The 22483-nt window shown below is 37.2% G+C and overlaps 1 protein-coding gene across 7 annotated transcripts in view; it reads right to left on the bottom strand.

The window, feature by feature from the left end:
* Nucleotides 1-22483, bottom strand: part of Magi2 (membrane associated guanylate kinase, WW and PDZ domain containing 2) — a 1436700-nt gene that overhangs the window by 475136 nt on the left and 939081 nt on the right. For all 7 annotated transcript variants that reach the window (XM_036180392.1, XM_036180388.1, XM_036180389.1 and 4 more), the window contains 2 exons: nucleotides 14130-14340; nucleotides 1632-1711 (listed from right to left, as the gene is read on the bottom strand). In XM_036180392.1, the coding sequence (XP_036036285.1) occupies nucleotides 1632-1711; nucleotides 14130-14340 (291 nt within the window). The remainder of the gene's footprint in view (nucleotides 1-1631; nucleotides 1712-14129; nucleotides 14341-22483) is intronic.

The following is a 22483-nucleotide window of genomic DNA, read 5'->3' as shown; positions in this document are numbered from 1 at the left end:
AGTGTCCAGCATCCCAGTCTATGAATTATTTTGTTGAAAATGAAGACAAACAGTAACTGACCAGCACTAAGACATTCTGACCAAGTGGTCTCTAGATCTCATTTTTCAGTGACATACAATTTTAGGCATTAGCATTGTATTTGAACATCTACCATTCAGATAACACAGATAAATATAGATGTTCAAACAATTAACAGTGGAATATTATAAAATGCATAATGTTTTTCATATATGTCTCCTAGGAAGTAGAATAAATAAAAAGAACAACTTGAATGTGCCAGAGAGCTGAGAAATACAGTATTTACAAACTTAAAATTGTGAGATTAATTTTAATGAGAAAATACTAAGATTATACATTTAAATTGTAACTCTTTGATATAACACATAAGGTACTTTTATTTTACAGCCTATCACAGTTTACAATACATGTCTTAGTGGTGTCAATTTGATATAACCTAAGTGTGCTAAAAAGCCAGATTATATACTAATTCTATAGGCTACATCTATACACAGTTGTGTTCTAAAACAGTAATAGATACAACTATAAAAAGAAAGTTAAATATAGATTTGATTAAATTGATATATGTATATATATATATATATATACATTTATCTATACATAAAACTGAATTTTCTAATTTTTTAATTTAACTTGGTAGTATATTTATCCTGGTTTTATATAGGAACTCAAAACATTATTTCAGGTAGAGTTATTGTTAAAAGAAAAGAGCTCTTAGAACTAGAGGGATTTTTAAAAATAACTTAAAATGAACTTTGAAAAAGTTTAAATATTCTCCATCACTTTTTATGTGCCCATCAGTGATATGTGCTTCTGTACAGGCTCTAAAAGTTTGATCAGAAGAAGGCTGTGAATATGAACAAATAATAAGCCACTAGAAAGTCTATTTAATTTAAGCAAATGGTAAGAAGACATTTTAACATTAACCAAATATTTTTTAGAAATTACAAGGATCCTCAATTACAGACCTCATCTATGTAATTTACTAATTTAAAACAAGGCTTGCATTCATCTAGGACTCTATTTTAAAAGAATGCTTCTCATACATGCAAACAGTCCATTGTAAAGCAATCCTCTGTATTTATACTAGGACCTGGAAAAGAGCAAGGATCATCTAGGACACTCATGTAATCATTTGCTTTATTCATCTGCTTTTTTTATAGAATAAAATGTTTCTTTTAAACTCCAGCTCCTTGCTAACTGGCAGAGTGCTGTTGCCTTTGAAGGGGACATCAAGTATTATTTACAGTTCTGCAATATTGCTTCTCTCTGCATCCTATCTGACTTTAGCTAAAAAACCAGACTCCTCAGAGAGACATCCTGCAAACAAAAAGCCCCCCTTAGCAGGTAGGAGAAAGTCAGGCTAGAGGTCAAAGAGAACCCACAGAAACGACAGCGAGGTGATATGATATTCTGCAGCATCTCCACGGGGAAGGATAGTAAACCACATGGCCCCGCTGAAACGCCGAGTTCGCTCTCCTATCCTAGCAGTAAATCTTACTTAGAAATGGTTTTAGCCAGATCATTGCCTTTTTACATAAGAATCTCTTTTAAGAATTCACAAACACCCTCCAAGTGCACTACTGAAAAGCATAAAAACTTAATAACCTACCATTTTCTTTGCACTCTTCTGGAGGCTTAGCCTTTTTCGCAAGTCGTGGATCCAGCCATGATGTGGTCTTTGTGTTATGGCTGAAAAGAAAAGAGATCACTCTGAAAAGACACATACTGAAAGGAATCAAGTTTACTCCTTAAGAAAAAATAAGCCGGGTTAGTCCAACAAAATTGCAATCGATACACTTAATTTGCTTACTGGTTCTAAGTAGCCCTGAAGGAGGTGTAAGAGTAATTGTGCAAGGCGGCTGTAAATTTGGCAACCTCAGCTCCCTGTCCTCAAAGCAGCTATTTTTATTAAAATCAACTAGAATGTTGCCAAGTTAACCTCATTGAAAATGCAGAACTCATCCAGAGCGAAAAGAATTTATTACAAATACAGGATTCTCCAGTGGGGAGAGCAGAGTCCTTACGCTCTGACACTGTTTCCTGCTTTTTGCAGAAGCAGTATTTTCATCTGAAACCATGCTTTTCATAAACAATTGTTTCTGTTAACTGCAGAGCTGGCGGAGGCAGTACAAAAGTGATGCAAATTACAGCATGTTCCTGGGATTCCTACATTTTCTCCAAAAGTGATTAATAGCAATTTCATTTACTCACATTAAGCTATCTTACTCCTAGATACTTTTATACCAGCCAGGAAGGCAGTAGATTAAAAAATTTCTGCATTCTAATCTTTGAAATGGAACTTCTAGGAATGGAAAAAAAATCTCGTTTAGGAAAAAAAATGTTTTCTTATCCAGAAATCTATAATCAAGAGAAATGTTCCCAGCAGAGACTTTCTTAAAGGGGTGCTGGGTCCTTGTGTTGGGGTCACCTCATGGACTTATTAGCAATATCTTCTGGGTCTTCCCTGAACTACCAAGTTCTGGGCTTTGTGGGGGAGAGTAAATATGATGTGGGGTGCAGGTAGTTGGTACAAATCTCTGTCATTGATAAGTACCCCAGTGATGTTTAAGCATTATAATTCAGTGATTACTCAATTGCTCAGCTGGTCATTAGAACTAAAGAGTTGACTCCATACAGCTGTATCAAGGGAGCTCATGGGACAATGGGCAAATAACCAGGAATTTAACAGTTGTGAAGGCTTCAAGAAGAGAATACGCAAAGTAACAGGTACTGGGAAGTGAGATTTACACAAGGAACAGTCAAATGAGCAAGGAAAGAAACACAAAGAGTCAAAAAACAGGTTGAGTAGATATTAGGCCCAGATCACAGCATGCTTCAGTGGAGATGAAGTCCATGACAATCAAGATATTCAGGAGGACATGCACTGTGTATATTTTTCTTTCTGGTTATAGCGGAGCCTCAGACATTAATTAGACCATCAGATATACTGGAAGTAAAGATCAGAAAAATTTCCTACAGAGTACCATCATTAACAGAATCATGAAACTGTTTTCTATATCACAAAGGAGATTTCAAGCCAGGGTAAAGGGAGGGTGGAGTCAAGATGGTCTGTGGAAAGCTATCCTGTACATCGAAGTATTCTTCAAGAAGCAGTTTCCAGATGGCCATCCTTTGTCTACTTTGAGAACAGTGTCCTACTTGGCTTTCCATCGCTGTGCCAAATACAATGCCCCAAAGCAGCTTTGGACAAGAAAGGGTTTATTTGGCTTACATTTCTGTCATAGCCCATCATCCAGAGAAGTCACGGCAGGAGCTTGAGACAGGAACTGAAGCAGAAACCATGAATAAATGTTGCTTGGTAGCTTGTTCTCTATAGTGCTCTCAGCCTGCTTTCTTATACACCAAGGACCACCTGCCCAGGGGTTGTACTGCTTCCAGCTGCCAGGGCTCTCCCGCATCAATCATTAGTCAAGCAAATGCCCACAGACCACTCTAATGGAAGTAAATCCTCAATTGAGGTTGTTCCCTCTTCCCAGGTGACTGTAGTTTATGCCAAGTTGACAAAAACACAATAAAAATCCTCAAAACTCACCAGCACAAACACTAAGATCTGTAAGTTATGAAAATCCAGATCTTAAAGAAAATCCCCTTTTTCTTTTGCCATTCCTGTGGGGCAAGGAGAAAATATTAACTGCAACTTCTGTCAGCTGTATGAACTCTTAGGCAATAGATGCATCTGAATGAACTCCAATAATTCAATCAGGTAATGCCTGTAATTTGACCAAAACATAAATCATCTAGTAAGTTTGCCAGCTTTTACTGTCCCCCAATTTGACATCGGTAAAGTCTGGCGGTGCCGCATCCCAAGTCAAGAGGATTGGAACTATTGTACACATGTTCAACTGGTCTTAGCCAGATGTCAATGTAATCCATTCTTTTCCTCAGAATCGAGGTTGAGGTCTTGAATGTCCTGAGTGTTGGGATCAGAACACTGGCAGCAATTGTGCCACTATCGTTTCATAACAGAAGAGAAGCACTTGCCTCAGTGAAAAGCACACACCTGTCTGTGTGTGTCTATGTGTGTATGTGTGTGTGGGTGCACACATGTGTGTTAAGGTAGGGGAATGCATTGGGAGGTAGACAAGGGATAGAAATGTTCCCCTTTTGACCCACATTTGGCCTTTCTAAATACTTTATCCTTTTTGGAGAAAAGTGATTTCTAGGTTCTTTGGAAATATTTGTAAAAGAAAATCTATCTATGGATATGTATTTAGGGGCCATTAATGTGACTCCACAGGAGTCAAATTACCATTTATAGACCACACTAGCACAGTCTCAAATACTGGGTAATTTAGGGGAGAGCTGTGAGTGTCCCAGCTTTCCTGAGTTTATATAAAGCATTTCATTACAGAATGAATTTTTAGTTGAACTAGAGTTAGCAGTGTGTCACTTTAATACATTTTGACAGATTGAGTCTCTTATAGTTAACAGTATTTTTAGCTGTTCTTCAGAAATGATTCTGAAAGAAATGTGGGTAGTAGTTACCTCCAGTAATTGTCTTAAACATCACATGAAGACCCAGCACAGTATTTTTCAATAGTGGTTCTCAGCAGCTTGTAATTTGCATGCTCTTCCAAGATGCCTTACAAAGGGGATATTTTTAATGCATTTGGGAGACAACACACTAAATAGCTTTCCCTCTTCCCTTAAATTATGTATTTTAAACCTTAATAATTCCATTTGAGGATAGGATTTAATGCTGGGCAGGAAACCGCACAAAATGGAATCATTGAGAGTCCCCCACCCCAATCTGAATGCTGTCTTTTCTCAAATTCAAGGAAGGCATTTCTTTTCACTTCCTTAGCTAGGGCAGATTTAGGTGCTTGGCATCAATTTTCTGTATCTATGCAAGATGTGTACTACCAAAATGACATGAAAAGGAAATGCCAGTGCAGTATAATCTTATCTTGTGCTCTCCATAGATGGACCTATTCAGACTACTTTAACTGAGGAGGACCTATTTAGGTTCCATTTGCAGAAACTGTTCTTATTCTAGCGGGTAAATGGAACATATATTCCAGGAGCTTTGAAGCACAGTAATGTCTTGATTTACGTTACTGTAGATGAAGCTGAACTATCACAAAAAGCTATTCAGGTTTTGTTGATGTCTTATTTAATAACCTTGATGAAAATCTAAAACACATGGTTTATCCTATATAGATACCCAAAACTCTAATGTTAAACTATACACCAAGGACTATTATAAACCAGAACTGGAATTTCATTCAAATGTGCAATTCTAGTTTAAATTCATAATAACACACACACACAGATTGACCTGCAAGTGGATTGGGAATTCTCACATATCTTGTGAGCTTAACCTTTGCCAAGCATGTTAAATGGTAACATCCTATCTTCTCACACAAAACATGCTTCATGTTAACTGAAGAAGCTACCGACAGCCACAGTCCTGTGTGCTGCAAAACCACAGACACCACCTCCCCTTCTCACCTCTTGCTACTAAGCAGCCTTTGTGGCTAAGACCCATCTGGTCCACTTTAAAGATACAGAAACACAGTTGACAGCCTCTGGAGAATGTGGCCAAGATTACGGTTAGTCCATGGACTGGAAAGGACTGGTGTGAACCCAGATCTAAGGGAACTGTACCTTCTGAAAGAGGTGTGTGGCGTCTGTTTCTCCTTCTCTCCGGTGGTTATCAGGGATCTAGTCCATTCTCCTGCCAGTCATTTAGAAGAAAACTTTCATACTATTTGAGGGTTATAATCACTAAATTCCCCTTGAAAGTGCTGGTTGTCTTGTGCTATATTAAATTGCATATGCATAGAGGTTAAAGAGAGCACTGGGATGAGTAAGCACCAATAACCCCACTAGAAAAATGTCCTTCCTACCAACTTCAATTCTCTATTCAAGTCGCTGGCAAATTAAATTTTATTTCTTCAAAGCAGACTTCCCCTCCTAGAGTAAAGCCCTTTGAAGAACTCATCTTTGAATAATTTGCATATGAATATTGGGTCTTGGGAGTCAGAGACAAGATTGTACTAAAATAATGGTTGGAGTTATAGCTCAGTGGTAAAGTGTTTGTAGAGCAGGTGTAAAACCCTGGGTTTAATTCCATGCACTGTCAAAAAAATTAAGTTAATAAAAAATGCTATTAACAGACATAGTATACATTAGAAGCAAAACTTAAAATTTTTCAATAGTTCATACTGTGCTTTTCCCCCATTCCATATTTCTTACGTGTCTTTTTTTCTGCAGTAAGAATACAAACCCGGTTTTTAGGTATACAGAATGAATCCTTAAGAGCAACCCATTAAAAACTGAGTTTAAAGGCATGCTTTCCTTCCCATTCCCTTTCAGTTCAATTTCCTTCCTTTTATTCTGTCTTTTTTCATATATTGTCACCTGGACCAAAACAATGCTTCCACTACTAAATGAATTTTGGAACTATTTTCTTTTACAATTTAAATTTGATGAGTGTGCTAATGCAATGCTTCTTTCCATTTTCTAGAAAAAAATCAGCCAAGGTTAAGTCAATAGTCACTTGAAATGTGCACGGACGTTAGGTTTCAAAAGCACTCATTGTATAGATTCAGAATAAAAATATATAGATTGTTGACTGTACTTTATTAAAATCCAAACAAAAATTATTTTAAGGCATATGAGTTTATTTCATCCTAGATCATATCAATAAAAAAAATCTCAGAATTATCTGATTTCCCAAAGAGTTTTTCTTCTATATTATCATTCAAAAAGGAACCAAGTATATGTAATTGATTGGATATATGTTATTGATAATTAACTTTGGATGTTTTGCTATTTATTAAAAGTTTCACTGCTTTTCATATTCAGACATCAGTAACACCCGTGGAAAGCTATTATCAATGACACTTAATGGGACTGTTTCTTAAATAATATTCCTATGATTTTTCATAAAAATGTGTATGTGAATTTATATCACATTTCTTTTCATGAATTTAACAAATATTTTAAAATTATATTAAAAATATTGTTTCCACTTTTAGAGATATAAATATCATAGTATTTTGTCTAAAATACTTATTTTTTGACTGGAGATTAACCAAGAATCTTGTGCAGTTAGAGGAAAATAGGTATAAAGTGAAAATATGAAGTGCTTTTAATATTTTTATAAATGATATAACAAAGTAAATCCAAGTTTTGTGCCTGGAAGTAGTGTACCAAGCTTAGAAGAGAAAGTATTGTTCTGAGGTTGCCAACAATAGTTTATATTTTTCCCCATATATTTCCAAAGTATTTTATCTTCTAAGTAACAAGTGAAAAGCTCACTTGGTGGACATGACTAAAGGTGAGTCACTTAAACTTAGCAAGGCACAGAAATAGCAACAAAAAAGAAACCTCATATGTGTGTGCCTGTCCCTCTCTCCCGCTCTGTGTGTGTGTGTGTGTGTGTGTGTGTGTGTGTGTGTGCACTCATGTGTTTAGAGTTTAAAGACAATTTCATCGCTGGCATAGATTTAAAAACCATTTACCACTCTAACATTTTTCACATATGTGATTCTAGCTTCAAAGCCCTACATTGAAAATGCATTATTTAAGACGACACACTGTCCACAGCATTCTTGAAGATGTTACTAAACAAATAGGTTCTTGCTGCCTCTTTGGTTTTCCCAAAGCAATTGTAGCCCTCTTTTGTGTCACTGACTAAACTGACTCCCAACAAAGAAGCAATGTAATGGGATTCCCAAAGCATGTCAATCGAGATTAACCCTGTGGCTACTCTTTTCTACGGAGCATTTAGCCTCTGGGATAGGGTATTTCTGGTCAAGAAATGAACTGAGCAAAGCATACAAAGTTTGTAATATAAAAGTTGACTCTGGTCAATGTTTGTTTACATATTGGGATAGTATGGAAGAAGGGAACAGCTTTTCAGGGTAGCAGTTATTGGACAGCGAGATGGCTACTATATCCAAGGCTGCCTAGGAAACTTGTCTATAAAATAAGGACAAATCAAGCCCTTTGTAAGGTGGCTATGTAATGCCATATGCAAATTAGACACCACAGTAGATCCTTGAAAAGCAAGGCTCCTGGAGACAGACTACACTGCATGCAATTATGAACCTTGTTAGTTTTTTGAATACTGCATGTTTAATTTTGTTCATGGCACATAGCATGTCTATAGTAAATATTTGTTTAATAGGAATACTGGCTCTGTCTTTCCCTGGTTACAGGGCTTCTTGGCAAGTAGGTACTGATTTATGTAAGCCTCACATTCATAATGTGAGGATTAAATGAACAGAGTGTGAATGCTTAACATATTAGCTATTTTTGTTAAGGTAATCTAAACACAGCTTGAAAAAATAGGCAGTCACTATAGGATAAATCATTCAAAATTGCATTTGCATATTTCTCATTTGAATTTATTATGAATGTTCTGCCTACTCTAAAGGATAATATATTAATGAAGATGATGCTGAGTCAAGGAAATGCCTAGTTTTTATACAATGTAACTCATTTGTAAGTCTTCAAAATTGCCAGATATAAGTCATTATTACCATTAAAAAGTGTGTTTGGGAGAATATTAACACTCATAATTTAGAACCATTTTGCTGAAAGTACTTTATCAAATAACCCTTTCTCCCTACTAAAATGTCATTCTAGAGAGTAAAAAAAATGTACTTTTATAATTCATCTAAAGAAGTAGCTTTAAAATGTGGGAAACAGAAATGTCTCATTAATTCATCAGTGTGAAAACAACAACAACAAAATTTTCTTTTTAATATAAAACTTTTTTTTCTTTTTTGGTTTTTCAAGACAGGGTTTCTCTGTGTAGTTTTGGTGCCTGTCTGGAACTCACTCTGTAGACCACGCTGGCCTTGAACTCACAGAGATCCATCTGGCTCCGCCTCCCAAGTACTGGGATTAAAGGTGTACACCACTGCCACCTGGCTAAATACAAAACTTCTGAAGGACTTAACCTTTGGGGATTAAGAGATGGCTCAGTGGTTAAGAGGGCTTTCTGCTCTTCTAGAGAACCTGAATTTAGCTACCAGCACCCATGATCGGCAGTCACAACTGTCTATAACTCCAATCCTGAGGATCCAATGACCTATTTTAGCCTCCTTGAGCATTTGTACAAATGTAGTGAACACACACACACACACACACACACACACACACACACACACACTTTTTTTTGAAAATAACTAAAGGACTGACCCTTGTAAGCCATTCTGTGATACAAAATAAAATAAATATTTTCAAACATTATTGCACAAAAGACAAATACAATTACTTGTCACCTTAATTAAAACTATAATGCTTATATCTGTTTAATTATATATACTTATTAATGTTTCAGAATTGAGTTCTGTTTAGAAATAAATTTGCATATACCAATTTTAAATAGCTATCTTGTTTATTTTCTATTTTATAATGATCTTTATTTTCACAGGAGACAAAATTCAGTCAAGTTTGGTAGGGAACGGTCCCTGTCAGGAGCTGTCTGTCACTGCTAGAAAGAAGGGTCCAGGAGGTGCTGTCAGCACTGGGCATTGGGACCTCTGAAGGCAAATTCTTAGCAAGGGAAGCTCTTACCCCAGCTCACCTCATGTTTCTTCTTTACTTTCCCCTTTCTTTCCTAATACTCTACTTTTCCTCCTTTAAAATACTTGAATAAATATTGAGCTTACTTATTTACATGACATTTTCATTTGCATTTTAAATAAACTATTTATTTTAGATTAGAATGTACAATTGGTATTTTTGACAATTACTAAAAGATGTGAAGTATTCTTACCCACACGGAAAAGAAGAGCTATACATAATGCCCATGCTAATTAGCCATCAGAAATTTGCATGTATTTCCACCCTGCTTCTTGTTTGGCTTCCTGTTACTGTAACTGCTCCAGGGTTCCTCTTGGAAGCATCATAGCTCAGGACTTCAGAAGGTTCTCGCTGCCCAACAGCTTCTTCTGCCTGTCTCCTTCTCTAATATGCTTGTTTCCTGGGAATTTTTATAATTTTTTGAGTTTTTTTCTCAAATTCCCTGTGATATCAACAGCAAAGGTACTTGCAAAATGACAATATTAGGTGGAAATGCTGATGTTTGTCAAATGTAGTTGAGAAAGAAAAGGGCAGTGCAATGCAGAAAGCAAGAGTAAGTAGGAAGTTGTAGAAATGAGGGACCAACACAGATCTCTCTGTGGTACCTGAGCTCATCACATGGAGTGGATTGACACTAACCTTTGCAGAGGATGGAAAGACAGAACAGAAGCAAATACAGCATAGACAGTGGGCAGGCCTGCTTCCACTATCACAGCAACCTCAAAGAGCCACACTGCCTCCATGTTGGCCACTTCAACCTGCACTCTACACATCTTTATTTTCCTTGACATCCTAAATAAGTCTACCTTGATATCACTTCTCTGTTCACAATAGAAATGAATTGTTTACTGCATTCTATCTTAATGTCCCACCTAAACCTATCTCTGTTCCTAATATTTCTGATTGATCCTTCCCTCCAGCATCACATAAAAAAAAGATTAAAAGAAAAAACAAAAACCTCAAAGTAAAATAATGAAAATGTCAATTCTTTGCTTCTTTCAAAAGAACTAATAATCTAGCAAAATGAAAAATAAGCAGCTATCTAAAAGGATTTTTTTTTTTTGTAGTAGATTACTCCCAACTTACCCAGAGATGAGGGTCTTTGTAAGAACAATTCCTATACCAGGACAGCTCTACTTTCTACATGAGAACAACTTCCCAAGTCTGTCATCCAATCACCCTTTAACCTCTGCCATGGTTTAAATGAGGATGCCTCCCATAGGCCCATAGTTTAAAGCTTGATCCTCAGTTGGTGAAACTATTTGGGAAAGATTAGGATGTTTGTCCTTGTTAGAGGAGGTATGTCACAGCGGGTGGGCTTTGAGGGTTCAAGAGCCCAACCTTTTCCAGTTAACTATATCCCTCTGTGCTTCTAGCTTGTGTACCAAAATGTAAGCTCTCAGCTACTTCTCCAGGACCATTCCCAGTTAGCTCTGTCTGTCTCTTTTTGACTCACTGTTGTTATCTCAACATACAAGATTTCAGATACTGCTATAGCACCATGTCTATCTGCTGCCTTGCTCCCTGCCATGATTGTCATGAACTAAACTGTAAGCAAGCTCTCAATAACTTCTTTCTTTGTATGGGTTGCTGTAGCATGAATCTTAAAGCGTCTTATTAATAAAATTAAACCCGAGGCCAGTTATTGTGGTGAATGCTGGAAAGTCAGAGAAGCAGAACAAGCCACAGTTTCCTCACCTCGCCAGTTACTCAGCTGGTCTTGTTTCCTCAGACTGCAAGCTTCTGTGTCCTCATCCCAATGGCTCTCACCAAAGCCTAAAAGCCTAACCAGTCAAAATGCTGAACCAGCCAAATGCTTCTAGTTTCTGGTCTTCACAATTTATATAATCTTTCTGTTTATGCTATCACTCCCTGGGATTAAAGGCTCGCTTTCAGGGATTAAAGGTGTGTGCCACCAAGCTTGGCTGTATCCAATGTGGCCTTGAACACACAGAGATCCTCCTAGCTCTGCCTCCCAAGTGCTGGGATTAAAGGTGTGCAGCACCACCACCCAACTTCTGCTATGGCTTGCTCTGACCCAACTTCTGCTATGGCTTGCTCTGACCCATTTTCTAGCCACCATTTTTGGCTTTGTTCTAGTGGCTGTCTGTTCTCTGACCCCAGATAAATTTATTAGGGTGCATAATATTGTGGGGAACACAATATCACCACAGGTTGCCTTGGCTATGGTGCCTCTTCACAGCAATAGAAAAGTAAGACAACCTCTTAGGTCTTGTCTAGGCTTATCATTTACTGAAACAGTATCATAAATTAAAATGTTGTTTACTGTCTAGGACAATTTTTCTCTCTTTCCTGACCTGATAACAAGATTGACAGCAAGAACAAAAACTTTATGAGTCTTCGAATACCAATACTGGCAGACTGAGGAGAATAATAAAATTATTTTGTTAGGTCCTCTCATACCCAGACAGAGCCCCATTATTTACTATAAACATAGGGAATGGCTTCTGTCTTGCAAAGTTCCTTTTCTTCACAATCCCTAAACCTGACTGAATTAAAGAGCAAAATTCACTTTATAAGCACAAATCAAAAAGGTTTTCACAATTGCATTATTGGATACCTTATAAATGATTCTTAAATCAAGTTGTGCTAGTGTATTTTATTTCATTGTTCCCACATATCTTTACCTATCCTGTGTTACATAATTAATACATCAGTCTCATTGTTCTAAATGTCAATGTCTGACATGGTATTTAATGATGTCATGATATTTTCATCAATATCAAAACCACGTTTCTAAGATTCTTAATTGGATATATTTAACAAAAATCTAACTCCCTCCTTTCAACTGATAACAGATGGCTCAGTGTCATTGATTATATAAATAAAAATCATGCGAGAAATTTTACTCTTTAAAAAAATAAACTTAGATATGCCAAAATGCAGAGGTTAGTGACACATTTTAGTAAAACACTGCATTTCTCATCCATGTTGGAGTCAAGCAGAGTACCAAGTAACTACCTGATTATGGATTCCTTGGGCCACATGTATCAAAGTTTCCAGCTTCATGTGAGAATTAAACATTAGTATGTGGTAACATTTCATTTTCACAACTGAGCCCTGCCTATGGAGATCTAAGTTATAGATCACTGTAGGTTGGGAAAGAGAACACAGTTTTAATATCTTTCTTGAGTAGTCAGAGCATATGTACTTTTTATCTACTCCCAACACTGAGAATTTCAATTTCTATTATTTTTCCTTAAAGTTCTTATAATTCAGAGGGAATGCGTTGATGTATATTTGTAATATTTTTAGTTTTTATTATTTCCAATCAACATTTTATTTGTATTCTTCATATCAATGATTTAATTTTGGGTCAAGACTTACAATGTTAGTTTCTTTTAAAAAATTATTCTACTGAATGGAATGACAGGGCATCTACAGTTTACAGCTATTAATTATCCATTACATAAAGCTGAAGGGAGAGAGTCAGAGGGTTCTCATCATATAGAAATAATATCATATGAGAGGATGGAAGCATTAATTACCTTGATAACATTATTATACATTGCATACATGTATAAAATTATAATGTTCTACGTTGCTAAATATGGACAATTGCGTTAATTATGATTTTAAAAGTTGTTCTAATTACAATAACAAATATGAAAGCTGGACATATTGTTAAAATACTATAAGAATTATAAAGATTTTAGAAACAAGTTTGGAAAGAACAACAGATTGGATTGAGTATCACTTGTAAGTTAATGATCAATATTCCACTCTCTGGTAAGTAAGAAAATGGTAAACAGCACACAATACCACCACTCAAAAGAAACTAATAAAGATAGGTAATAAACACAATTGTGTTTACTAGAAGGAAGTATGATTGTTATACAAATTATCTTATTGACACCTGACCTTAGAGTCAACTGTTAAACCTTTGGTTTTTGTCACCAGCAAATATGTTTCTTGAAACAACTGTATTCTACCTATGTCCTGAACTTAATGATGGCCATTTCCAGAAAGAAAGAGCTAAAAAGACTTCACCTGAAGCATACATATGTCTATAAAGGAGGTAGGCAAACATTTTTTTAAAGATCCCTTAAAGCAGCATTTCTCAACTTGAGGGTCACAGCCCCATGGGTAAACCTCTATCTTCAAAAATATTTACATTACAATTCATAACAGTTACAAAAATTATAGCCATAAAGTAGAAACAAAAATAATTTTATGGTTGGGGATCACCACAACATGAGGAAGTGTATTAAAGGGTCGCAGCATTAGGAAGGTTGAGAACCACTGCCTTAAGAGTCTTTTTAATCTGAAAATAATAACACATGGTAATTTGTCTCTTTAATATCCCATTGTTATGAGTATATAGTATAGTTGTTTAATTCATTCTTTGATACGAGTAGCTGTCATCTAAGATCCTTATCTCTATGGAAGCAATATCTCATTTTGAGTTGTTAGCAGAAATAATAATATTCCCATGTTTCTTTGACCATATCTACATTGGTAATACCATTAATATGTTGCTATGATCTTTGGGATAATATTCAAGGAAATGCCTGAAACTCACTCAATGAAGTAGACTTCACCCTTCTCTGTGTAGGCCATTTCCCAGTTATCAGGCAATGGGTCCAAGTCCTCATTCTCCTCAGGCTTCACTGGCTTTGTATCATCCACCTGTTCCTTTAGCTCTTCAGGTTGACTGTACACTGGTGCAGGATAAGGCTGGGAGGGTGTCTCCCCTGAGGCACCTGGACTTTTGTCTTCATGTTCACTGGATTCTGCAAGAAGAAGAACACATGGTCAGTTGCTCCAGCCACAGAAACTGTGGAGAAGTATGGAATGTGCTGTATCAGGGATTAAGTACTACAAAAGCTAATAGGGAATAGTAAAGAGCTATGCAAATTATCAGTACATTGATATAAGTTCACTATTCATTCATTATTGTTGTCTACCATTCAATTAAATACTGTTCCTTACTCAATAGGAAAGATGAACTACAAGGATCTTTTCTCAACACAGGTGTGGCAGACAAAATATTGACAATCTAAAGATGTCCTAATGCTTAGATCATGGGGATATTTACTTTGTATGGGAAAAGGATATTTGCAGATATTTTTAAATAAAAGACTTTGAGACAGGAGATTATCTTTGATTATTCAAGTGGGTTCACTATAATCACAAAAGACCTTAAAAGTCAAAGAGGCAAACAGAAAAGATGAGAAGAACCATTGACTATGGAGAAGATGGAGGCGTTGCAGTCTGGTTTTGGACATGGGTGACTTCCACATGACAGAACAGGTGAGGAACTACTTCCTTTCTGAGAGACACCAGGAAGGAAGCCAACCCTAACAACACTCTGATTTTAGTTTGTGGTGACCCATATTAGACTTTTAACTTTCAGAGCTAGAATATAATGCACTTACCATGCTCAGACACAATACTTCTAGTAATTTGTGACAGTAGCCATGAAAAACTCATAGAACAAAAGCTAAAACTATATATACATACATATACACATACATACACACACACACACATATATACACATATATGTATATATCTTAGAAGAAATATGGTGTGGAACTTTGTGTGTAAAGACTAGAAAGTTTAGAAATAAAAATGAACTGTGGCTAACAGATAGATCTGAGGGTCAGAGCTTCTGCTGTTCCTCCAGGGGACCTGTGTTCCATTTTCAGCACCCACATCAGGTGGCTTACAATTACCTGAAACTCCAGCTTCTAGGTAGGGAATTTTATTCCCTCTTCTGTCCTCTACCATCACCCACATATAGCATGCATACACACAGTAATAAAAATATATTGTTTTATAAAATGAAGCAATGGGGGCTGGGTAGATGGCTCAGTGCGTCAGAGCACTTATTGCACATATGTTGGAAACTGATCCACATTTTTTGATGCCTGTCACACACATAAACAGCTGGGTGTGTCCATGCTACCTGTACTGTACCTATAATCCCAACACTGGAGGAGACAGAGACAGGAAGATCACTGGGGCTTGCTGGCCAGTCACCCTAGCCAAAAACCCAGCCAGCTCTAACACCAGTGAAATACCGTGTTTCAAGTAAATTGGGTCGTGAGGGCTAGAGTGGGACACTTGACAGAGTCTAATGGCCTCTGAGTACATGCAAGGGTACAAACACATGTGTACATGTACATGTATACACACACACACACACATACACACACACACACACACACACAGAGAGAGAGAGAGAGAGAGAGAGAGAGAGACAGAGACACAGAGAGAGGAATAGATGAGTAAGAAGAAATAGGCTATCAATAAGTAATACAGGAAAATTTACCTAATCTAATAAGTATTAGTTTACACTGAATCTAAAGTCAGATTGATGAATCACAGATCCCCACATCCATCTAGCTGAAAATTCTTTACTACAATATTGAAAAGTGTATTAGCATATCACACACTCAAGAAACACAAATCAGAACAAGAGTACACCCTTCATCTATATAAAGCTGAGCTAAAGACGCCTGAATAACCTCTTTACTAGCCCGAAGGAATCAATAAAGACAGCAACCCACGAACTCCACCCTGCCAAGAGTCCCACCCATCTGGACAAACAGTCTCACTTAAGCAAGTGAGCTTCTCTATATAGATGGGCCATGTGTCTTATCTATGGACACTGAAGAATTACTCTACTTGTATCTCGGTAACTGATCAGAATGTAGATCTCAAAATACAGGGAGAAGAGAAAAAAATATAGAAGGCAAGAAAAACTAAATCTAATGTAATAACAGTTAAATACAAATAGAAGTTGACATTTTGGGAAATTTGGAATGTTTATTAAAGGAATGTTCTTGAAAGAGAAGAAAAATACATAGAAAATCCACTGAAGCATGTATTTTGCGCCTGTACTGTAAAGTTCAGGTTTGGGAAAAATGGAAATGAAGATATTCTAACAGTATCCTTTGGGAGGTATATCAGAGAGTAGATGAATAAGGTAATTTAGGGCTGTGTTTTCTTGGGATAGGATTATTGAACAAACATTTTGGTCAAGAGGTAGACTTCATAAGATTACTTTTGTACTGTTTTCTAATGTCAAATTTGAGAAATTTATGCTTTTGCTTTCCCAGTGCAGCATATCTCCTATTGACAGCAGAACACAGGCATCTGTTGTCAAACACTGCATAAAGCAAGAAAAAAACCTGGAGTAAAAGAGCAAAGGAGTCTGCAAATCCCTGCGAGGGACAAATCTGACCTTACACTGGAAGAGGGCACTCCTGAAGTTCACAGGGAAAGAAATACAATGAGCAGTGATGTGAGGATGCTAATGCCACCCTGGGAATAGGAAACTATAAAACTGTTTGGAAATAAGCAAAAAATGCATACACAAATGTACATGTGCTCTTGATGCCATTATCCTTCATGGAGACTATCTCCTCTAGAAATAAAGGCATTATTGTGTAACTATTGCTGCATATTTATTGCAGTGTTGTTTACAGTGACAAAATCCTGGAACTGTGTAACAGCTTTTATTCAAAATATGTTCAATACATTGTGTTCATCATGATTATGAAAAAAAGATATAATTTTAAAACAATAGAATTACATCTACATGGAAATGTACTTAGTGACAGACCTAGTGACCTGGAAATGTACTTATGATTTGAAGACTAATTTTCAGACATATAAATTAGTGATATATATGTACATAAATATGACTATACATAACTCTATAGAACTTAGAAATAGTTGGGAAAAATGTTAAACCCATCAACTTTGGGCATGGACTGGTGATGGGAGAAATTTTCTTTATTTAATTTTGCATTTATTGGCTGTATTATTTTTAGGAATTCACAAATTACTAAAGATCATTTAGTAAATTAGTGATACAGAATGGAGTCTTTGTCTCAATATAAATTGTTTGGTCAAATTTTTTTCTTCTCTGTATTGACTAGGACAAGTAGCAGTACATTATTTATTCAGACTTAGGACATGTAAGAACACACAATACTCATTGCCTTGGCTTGAAAAGGGGAAACAAGGAAAATAACATAGTCTGTAGTGATGTAGTCAATTAGTGATCCTTACAGATTCAAGTTCTTTAACATGTGCACAAAAGCAGCAGTGTGGGTACATGCTGCCATTGTCTTTAGGTTCTGTCGGCAGCAGCTTGTTACAACATGTAAGCATCAAGACATGGATCATGTCGTAGTGTGACTGTGGAGCATCCAGAGATCGTGCTGCACAGGAGGCTAAAATGCACACCAGGACCTGAACTCCTTCACTTGTTCAGTTATGATGTTGAGTACTGCATTGCTGCCAGGCAATGAGGAAGAGGGAACAAGGGAGGCATGGATCCTGCTCTGCTGGAACTAAAACTTGCCACCCATAGTCTCCCCACAGTCTTAGTGTACTGAGAGCTACTGAAAGCAGAAGGTGATATTTTGTGCCTGTCCATTCATTAGTCTCATGTTAGGAGTCAAGCACCACTTCTCTTCTAACATCCCATACATCTGAGGTATCTTTCAGAATGAAGGGAGAGACATATGCATCAGGGTTGGATTGGACACAGAATTCTTCACAAGACCTCAGGATCCAGACTGTATTCTGACAGTTAAGGCAATAAATCTTCCTCAAGAGTGTGACAAAATATTAGTTGCTCATTTTCTACAAAACTATTCTGGGTATTTGAAGACAGCAGGAAGTGAGTCCACAGACCAGAGATAAGTTGATTTTATGTCCAGACAGAAGACATGTTGTCTTTTGGAATGGGCACAAAAAGAAGTGAGTTGACATAAAATTGTATATAATTAAAGGACAAATAGGAAGAGCAAAGTAGTACTCAGCTTGGTGGGTATTGAAGCTTTATTGAGACAGAGACAATAGGAAGATCAGAGGACCCTATAGGTGATGAGACTCTGGTAGAGTTTCACATACTAGGTTTAGAGGCTCCTGCCAAACCTATGATCAAGGCATCCAGTCAGAGAGTTCCTGGCTGGGGAGTATCAACTTGAAGGAGAGCAGCAGATAGCTGGATGGTATAATAATTTAAGCCACAAGTGAATGCATTTGCCAAGAGAGACTTCATGGAAAGTGGAAGCAAGAATCTTTCCTGCAGGAACCTGAGCTATGCCAACACTTACCAGTCACAGAAAGAGGAAGGTAGCAGAAGGAGCTGAGGACAGCAGTCTGGACACAGTGGGGACTCATCAGACCTTAACACAGCATGGAAAGAGGACAGAAGGAAGGGTGGCCCAGGCTTTTGACGAGCACAGTACGGAAGGATGCAACACTGCCAGGCATCAACAATATAGCAAACTTTGGTGATATCAGCTCTCAGTTAATATGGTATTTGTGAGAGAAGGATGGGTAAAGAAGCCAGTTCACTAGGAATTGAAGAATGATGAAAGCAAACGGTAGGGAATGAAGGATTCATTCAAGGTTCACTATTGTGCTGGTGAGATAGCCCAGTGAGAAGGAGTTTGACACCAAGAGTGAAAACCCAAATTTAATCCCAGGTTCCCAGATGGAGAAAGGAAAAAAAAAATCCTGAAGGTTGTTCTTTGAACTCAACATGCACACCACAGCATGTAGATACACGAACACATACTCAAAAAAAAAAAAAAAAAAAAAAGTCAGGTGTGGTGGTGCATGCCTATAATCCCAGCACTCAGGAGGCAGAGACAGGTGGATCTCTGAGTTGGAGGACAGCCTGGTCTACAGACAAGGCTACACAGAGAAATCCTGTCTCAAATCCTGTCCCCTCAACAAACACAAAAACCCATACACTAAATAAATAAATATAAATGATTTTAAAGGTTTGCTATACATAATACAATTATTCCCACAAAAGAAATAAGTGAAATTTCTTGTGAACAAAATGGTGGTCTTTAAAATGCTGTTAGTGTTGTTATTCATTGTTGTGCGGAATGATGTGACCAAGTTTTCCCAGTTTAACTCACTTGCTTATATATATATTTCTTTACCTTTAATCAATTACCGCATTAGCAAACATGAAGTTAATTCCTATACTGTGCAAAGTATTTGACAAGGTTTAATGGAGGAGAGAAAAAGTTCCTTTGTTCAGGCTTTTGGTAGTTGGGTTGAGAGGGAAGCAATAAATAGCACCTGCCTCTTTCATCTGAACAAAATAAGATGAAAAAAATGAATGAGGTGAATGGAGAATCCTAACATGCTCACATTTGTTATTCATAAAGGCTAACATAGAAATACATTTCACAATGAGAGTCTGGAGCTTTTCGTGGATCCAGAAGCAAAAATAGAATGCTTAGACCTGCAGGTGTATCTAGCCCACTGCCAGCAGCCTGATTCATCCAGGGCACCAATAGATGGAGCTCAACACATTCACATATGACAACATCAGTTTGCAATATCAAAAGGCTGGACTCTAGTAGAGGAAAAAGGAGGACTTGAGATAAATCAGTCAAACTGTTCTAAGTAGGAGCACTAGGTCTGCCATTCCACTTCTCTTGGGTAGAGTGAGTCAAGGGACCAATGTAGTTGAATGCCATATCTTCCCAGACATGGAAGGGATGGGGATAGAGAAGTGCCTCATCTCAAACTACTGTAATGATTTGTGAAATGATGTCCAATAATACATGAGAGTTGTGCAGAATTTTCCAGGGAGACCACATAGGAAGCAGAAACAAGAATGCACAATGTACTCTCCAAGGAAATCCAGTTAAAAGGTCAGTGAGAGAAAGAAGAACTGACAGTAATTATTTAATTAATTAGTTTTATAGACATTTATTGTAAGTCTAATAAAGGCCAGGTAAGTAATCTAAGTAACATGGAGTCAACGGGACTGTAGTCCTAATAGTATAAAATGCTTTGATGGGGCTATCAAGTTCTACCACAAAAAACTGCTTTAAAGCAGGTATTTATTGCTTGATGGTTCTGGAAGCCAGAAAACTTCTATCAAGGTGTTTTCAGGACTAGCTCTAGCACTTATCTAGTTAGTTACCCAGTTATCTGCTAGTTCTTTGGCTTTGGGCATGTGTCTTCAGCCTGAACAGCAAACATGTGAGATCAGGGGCATATGCTACTCCAGCATGATCTCATCTTAGTAGCCCTATTTTCAAATAAAGTCACATTTTGAAATGCCAGAGGACACAATTCAACTCATAAAATGGTTCACTACATGACTTCATCCTCCAACCCCTTCACCCATCTTGGAAATAGTGCTATATAGTTTCAGACTGCAGTGGTAGGGGCCAAGAAATGAACCACTAAGAACAGAAAAACTTTGACTAAAAGGAGGGAAAAGACAGGATCTTACATATCCATGGAGGGTATTATTCTAAGCATTCCAGCCCACTGAAGTTTGGATCATAAGAACCTGCCATTCCATACATCATGAACGTGTCATGACCATGTACATGTCATCTCCAGCTGTGGCTAGAAAATTCCTGGACTTTTTGAATTCTGACTAAGAAGAAGGCCATGATCAATGTATGTTTGGTGGATTTAGCAATATGGAACCATTCCATTTATTATCTAGATGGAGTCCAGGAGAAATATCTGATGTATTTCTTCATATGGTTTTAGTTTTAAATATAAAATTACCACTTTTGAATATGTAAAATGTAATTTTTTCTGGGGATGTTTGTTGTGGAGGTGTTCACCTCCACAGACATTGTCTAGCATAGTGTCTTAGAGTGTTTCATGCAACATTTTCACGTCACAATGACATCCTTCAAATTTCAATGAGAGTATTTTTCCACTAGAAATAGAAGCAATAGTTCAACAAAAAAAAGGAATGAAAATGACCTGTCTTCAAAGAGCAGCAATTCAGTGAAAGAAATCTCTAGGAAACAGCACTGTTAATTCCCCCAAATTCATTTGACTCAGTGAAGCCCAAAAATAGACAGTCATAATCAATGATCCACAAAGTCATATTTTCCTGTACTTTACTGTGTATCAGCTTAGACACAGAAAATATGACCTCCTTCTTTCCAAAATAACAGTTCAGAAGAGCTCAAAGACCTGAATGGAGAACAGAGACAAAAGCCAGGTAATTGGGAGTGAAATGTATGCCATTCTGTATTCAGTATAAAGTTTATAGTTCTGGTTCATTCCACAGTTCTGATATTATAACAATACATGTAGTTGACAATTCATTGATGGAAATGTTTACTGTTCTATTAGTATCTTGGCATAACCAAAAATAAGACTGCATTCAATGGTTTTTTCCCCCCAATGGTTTTAAATACTCTCATCCAGTTTCATTAAAGAATAATCAGAAACAAAGATTAAAAAAAACCCAAAGATTATATGTTCTATATAATTGTGTTATTTGTATTTTAACTTGACCAATGATTGGTCCAGCTTGAGACCAATATCATGAGAGAAAGCCCAACCCTGATACTGCCTGGAACACCAGGACCCAAGATCTGAGATAGAACCAAACATTCCTTGCAAAAATAAAAAGTCAATGAAATGATTCCTAATGATATTCTGCTCTACTCATAGATTGTTGCCTAGCCCAGCAGTCATCAGATAGGCTTCACCCAGAAACTGATAGAAACAGATGCAGAGACCCACAGCCAAACTTTGGGTAGACCTCGGGGAATCCTATAGAAGAAGGGGAGGCAGGATTATGGGAGCTAGAAGGGCCAAGGACACCACAAGAAAAGTCCACAGAATCAACTAATTTGGGCTCATGAGGGCTCACAGAGAACGAACCACCAACCAGGGAGCCTGCATGAGACTGACCCTTTGCACATGTTACACCATGTAGCTTGGTCTTCTTGTGGGACTCCTAACAGTGGGGACAGGGGCTGTCTCTGACTTTGTTGTCTGCTTTTGGAACCCTTTCCAACCTTCTGGGTTGCTTTGTCCAGCCTTCATCAGAGAGGAGGTACCTACTCTTACTGCAAATTTGAAATGCCAGGGCTGGCTGATATATATGGGAGGTCT

Source organism: Onychomys torridus, chromosome 3 (genome assembly GCF_903995425.1).
Source record: "Onychomys torridus chromosome 3, mOncTor1.1, whole genome shotgun sequence".
NCBI lineage: Eukaryota > Metazoa > Chordata > Mammalia > Rodentia > Cricetidae > Onychomys > Onychomys torridus.
The sequence above is the reverse complement of the archived record's forward strand: the minus strand, read 5'-3'. Positions and strand labels throughout refer to the sequence as shown.